This window comes from Neopelma chrysocephalum, unplaced genomic scaffold, assembly GCF_003984885.1.
Source record: "Neopelma chrysocephalum unplaced genomic scaffold, ASM398488v2 Primary Assembly neopelma1_254, whole genome shotgun sequence".
NCBI classification, from domain to species: Eukaryota; Metazoa; Chordata; class Aves; order Passeriformes; family Pipridae; genus Neopelma; species Neopelma chrysocephalum.
Window position 1 is genome coordinate 23549 of NW_020897916.1, and position 3624 is coordinate 27172.

A 3624-nucleotide genomic window follows, 5' to 3' on the forward strand; every position below is an offset into this window, starting at 1 on the left:
ACCCAATTTTCACCCATTTATACCCAGTTTTCACCCACTTTTACACATTTCGGCCAAACCCGACCCCCAAAAAACTCAATTTTTGTCACTTTTCCACCCAAAACCTCAAATTTCGACCCAAACCCTCAATTTTCATCTATTTTCTCCCCAAAACCTCAATTTTCAACCCCAAACTTAAATTTTTGTCACTTTTCCACCTAAAACCTCATTTTTCCACTGAAAACCTCAATTTTCGTTGATTTTCCACCCAAACCCTTGATTTTTGACCTAAAACCTCAATTTTCATCGATTTTCCACCTAAAAACCTTGATTTTCCACCCAAAACCTCAATTTTCATTGATTTTTGACCCAAAACCTCAATTTTTGCCCAAAAACCTCAATTTTCATCAATTTTCCACGCAAAACCTCGATTCTCGACCCAAAAACTGAATTTTTGCCCAAACCCTCAATTTTCATCGATTTGTGACCCAAAAACTCGTTTTTCGACCCAAAACCTCGTTTTTCGTCTATTTTTGACCCCAAGCCTCAACTTTCATTGATTTTCCACCCAAAAACTCAGTTTTTGACCCAAAATCGTAATTTTTGTTGATTTTTTACCCGAAACCTCAATTTTTGACCCAAACCCTCAATTTTTGACCCAAAAATGTCAATTTTGGGGGCGACAAAAAACCACAAAAATCCAACTTGGTTTTCCAAGAACTTTATTTCCAACTCAATGTCAACTCAACACCAGTTGGACTGAGACCCTTCCAGTCTCGGTCTTTTCGACCCGTTTTTCACTTGATTTTCAACCCATTTTTCACTCAATTTTCTCCCAATTTTCAACCCATTTTTCCCATTTATAACCCATTTTTCACTCAATTTTCTCCCCATTTTTCTCTCGATTTTTTCACCCATTTTCCACTCAGTTTTCTCCCAATTTTCAACCCATTTTTCACTCAGTTTTCTCCCAATTTTCAACCCATTTTTTACTCAGTTTTCTCCCAATTTTCAACCCATTTTTCACTCAATTTTCACCCCATTTTTCACTCATTTTTGACCCATTTTTCCCCCATTTTTGACCCATTTTTCGCTCAATTTTGTCCCATTTTTTGCTCAATTTTCAACCCATTTTTCACTCATTTTTTGACTCAATTTTACCCATTTTTGACTCATTTTTCACCCATTTTCCACTCAATTTTCTCCCCATTTTCAACCCATTTTTCATTCAATTTTCAACCCATTTTCCACCCATTTTTTACTCAATTTTCTCCCCATTTTCAACCCCTTTTTTACTGAATTTTCTCCCAATTTTTACCTCATTTTCACTCATTTTTCACCCATTTTCCACTCAATTTTCACCCATTTTTCAACCCATTTTTCACTCAATTTTCTCCCAATTTTCAACCCATTTTTCACTCAATTTTCTCACAATTTTCAACCCATTTTTCCCTCACTTTCAACCCAATTTTCAACCCATTTTTCTCCCACTTTCAACCCAATTTTCAACCCATTTTTCATTCAATTTTCTTCCAATTTTCAACCCATTTTTCACTCATTTTGGACCCATTTTTCACTCATTTTTCTCCCAATTTTCAACCCATTTTTGACCCATTTTTCCCCCATTTTTCACTCAATTTTCTCCCAATTTTCAACCCATTTTTGACTCAATTTTCAACCCATTTTTCACTCATTTTTCTCCCAATTTTTCACCCATTTTTGACCCATTTTTGATCCATTTTTCACTCAATTTTCTTCCCATTTTCCACTCAATTTTCTCCCCATTTTCAATCCATTTTTCGCTCAAATTTCACCCAAAAACCCTCAATTTTCAACCCGAAAACGTCAATTTTGGGACAAAAAACGTGACACTCCAACTTGAGTTTTTTCAAGAACTTTTATTTCCAACTCAACATCAACTCAACGCCGGTTGACTTGGCCAACCCTTCAATAACAAGTGACGTCGGTATCGGCCAAATGCACGGACACATTGACGTTCTGGGGCCTCCCCAGGCTCTTATCCAAACTCCTCTGGATGAAGGTCATCCCGGCGCCGTCGTGCCCCACCACGCAGGCGAAGACGTCGCCGCGCCGCCAATCCTCGGCCTCGGCCGCCATCTTGCTGTAGAGGGTGAAGGCGTCGCCGTCGCGTTGGGGGCCGAAGACCTGGAATTCCCCTCGGGCCACGGGTTGGTCCTGGTGGGTCCAGCTGACCAAGATGTCGCCGGGGATGAAACCGGTGGCCAGGCAGGTCAAGGTGACCTTCTCTTGCCGCGCCAACTCCTCGGCGGGAGGGGGGAAGACGTAGACCTGCGGCGCCACCACCGTGGAGGCTGCGGGGGGAGGGGTGGCGGTGAAAAAGGGGGAGGGGCTTAAAGAGTTGAGGGGGGTTGGTGGGAGACTCTTCCGGTTGAGGAAGATCCTTCTTGGTTGACCAAGACCCTTCCAGTTGATCAAGACCATTCTCGGTTGACCAAGACCCTTCCAGCTGACCAAGACCCTTCTCAGTTGACCAAGACCCTTCCAGTTGACCAAGACCCTTCTCAGTTGACCAAGACCCTTCTCAGTTGACCAAGACCCTTCCAGTTGGGTTCCCAGTTGGGTTCCCAGTTGACCAAGACTCTCCCAGTTGACCAAGACCCTTCTCAGTTGATCAAGACCCTTCCAGTTGGGTCACTAAGTTGACCAAGACCCTTCCATTTGGGTTCCCACTTGACCAAGACCCTTCCAGTTGACCAAGACCCTTCTCAGTTGACCAAGACCCTTCCAGTTGGTCACTAAGTTGGCCAAGACCTTTCCAGTCGGGTCTTCCAGTTGGGTGTCCCCAGTTGACCAAGACCCTTCCAGTTGGGTCACTAAGTTGACCAAGACCCTTCCAGTTGGGTTCCCAGTTGGTTCCCAGTTGGGTTCCCAGTTGACCAACACCCTTCCAGTTGAGTTCCCAGTTTGGTTCCCAGTTGACCAAGACCCTTCTCAGTTGACCAAGACCCTTCCAGTTGCGTCTCCCAGTTGGGTCTCCCAGTTGGGTTCCCAGTTGACCAAGACCCTTCCAGTTGACCAAGACCAGTTGACCAAGACCATTCTCAGTTGACCAAGACCCTTCCAGTTGGGTTCCCAGTTGGGTTCCCAGTTGACCAAGACCCTTCTCAGTTGACCAAGACCCTTCCAGTTGACCACACACTCACAAAATCCACTTTTCCCCAAATCCAGGGGTTTTACCCTAAAATCCAGGGATTTTTACCCCAAAATCCACATTTCCCCCCTGAAACGCCCAATTTTCCCCCCCCCAAAAAACCTTTTTCCTTAAAAAAAATTTTTTCCCCCAAAACCCCCAACTTTTCCCTTAAAAAAAATTCCCATTTCCTCCGAAAAAAAAAAAATTTTTTCCCAAAAAAACCCCCAACTTTTCCCTCCAAAACCCCCATTTTCCCCCCAACAAACTCCATTTCTTTCCCTTAAAAAATCCATTTTTTCCCTTCAAAAAATCCATTTCTCCTTTAAAAAAAAATCATTTTTTCCCCAAACCCCCCAATTTTTCCCCCCCAAAAAATCCATTTTTCCCTAAAAAAAATCCATTTTTTCCCCCCAAAAAATCCACATTTCTGCCCCCCAAAAAAACCATTTTTTCCCCAAATTTTTTCCTTA

General features: G+C 43.1%; 1 gene segment (V, D, J or C); it reads right to left on the minus strand.

The window, feature by feature from the left end:
• Positions 1–741: 741 nt before the first annotated feature.
• LOC113977736 lies at positions 742–2442 on the minus strand. The segment is given in 2 exon segments: positions 742–761; positions 1917–2442. A coding segment is annotated over 1 exon segment (516 nt).
• Positions 2443–3624: the final 1182 nt, after the last annotated feature.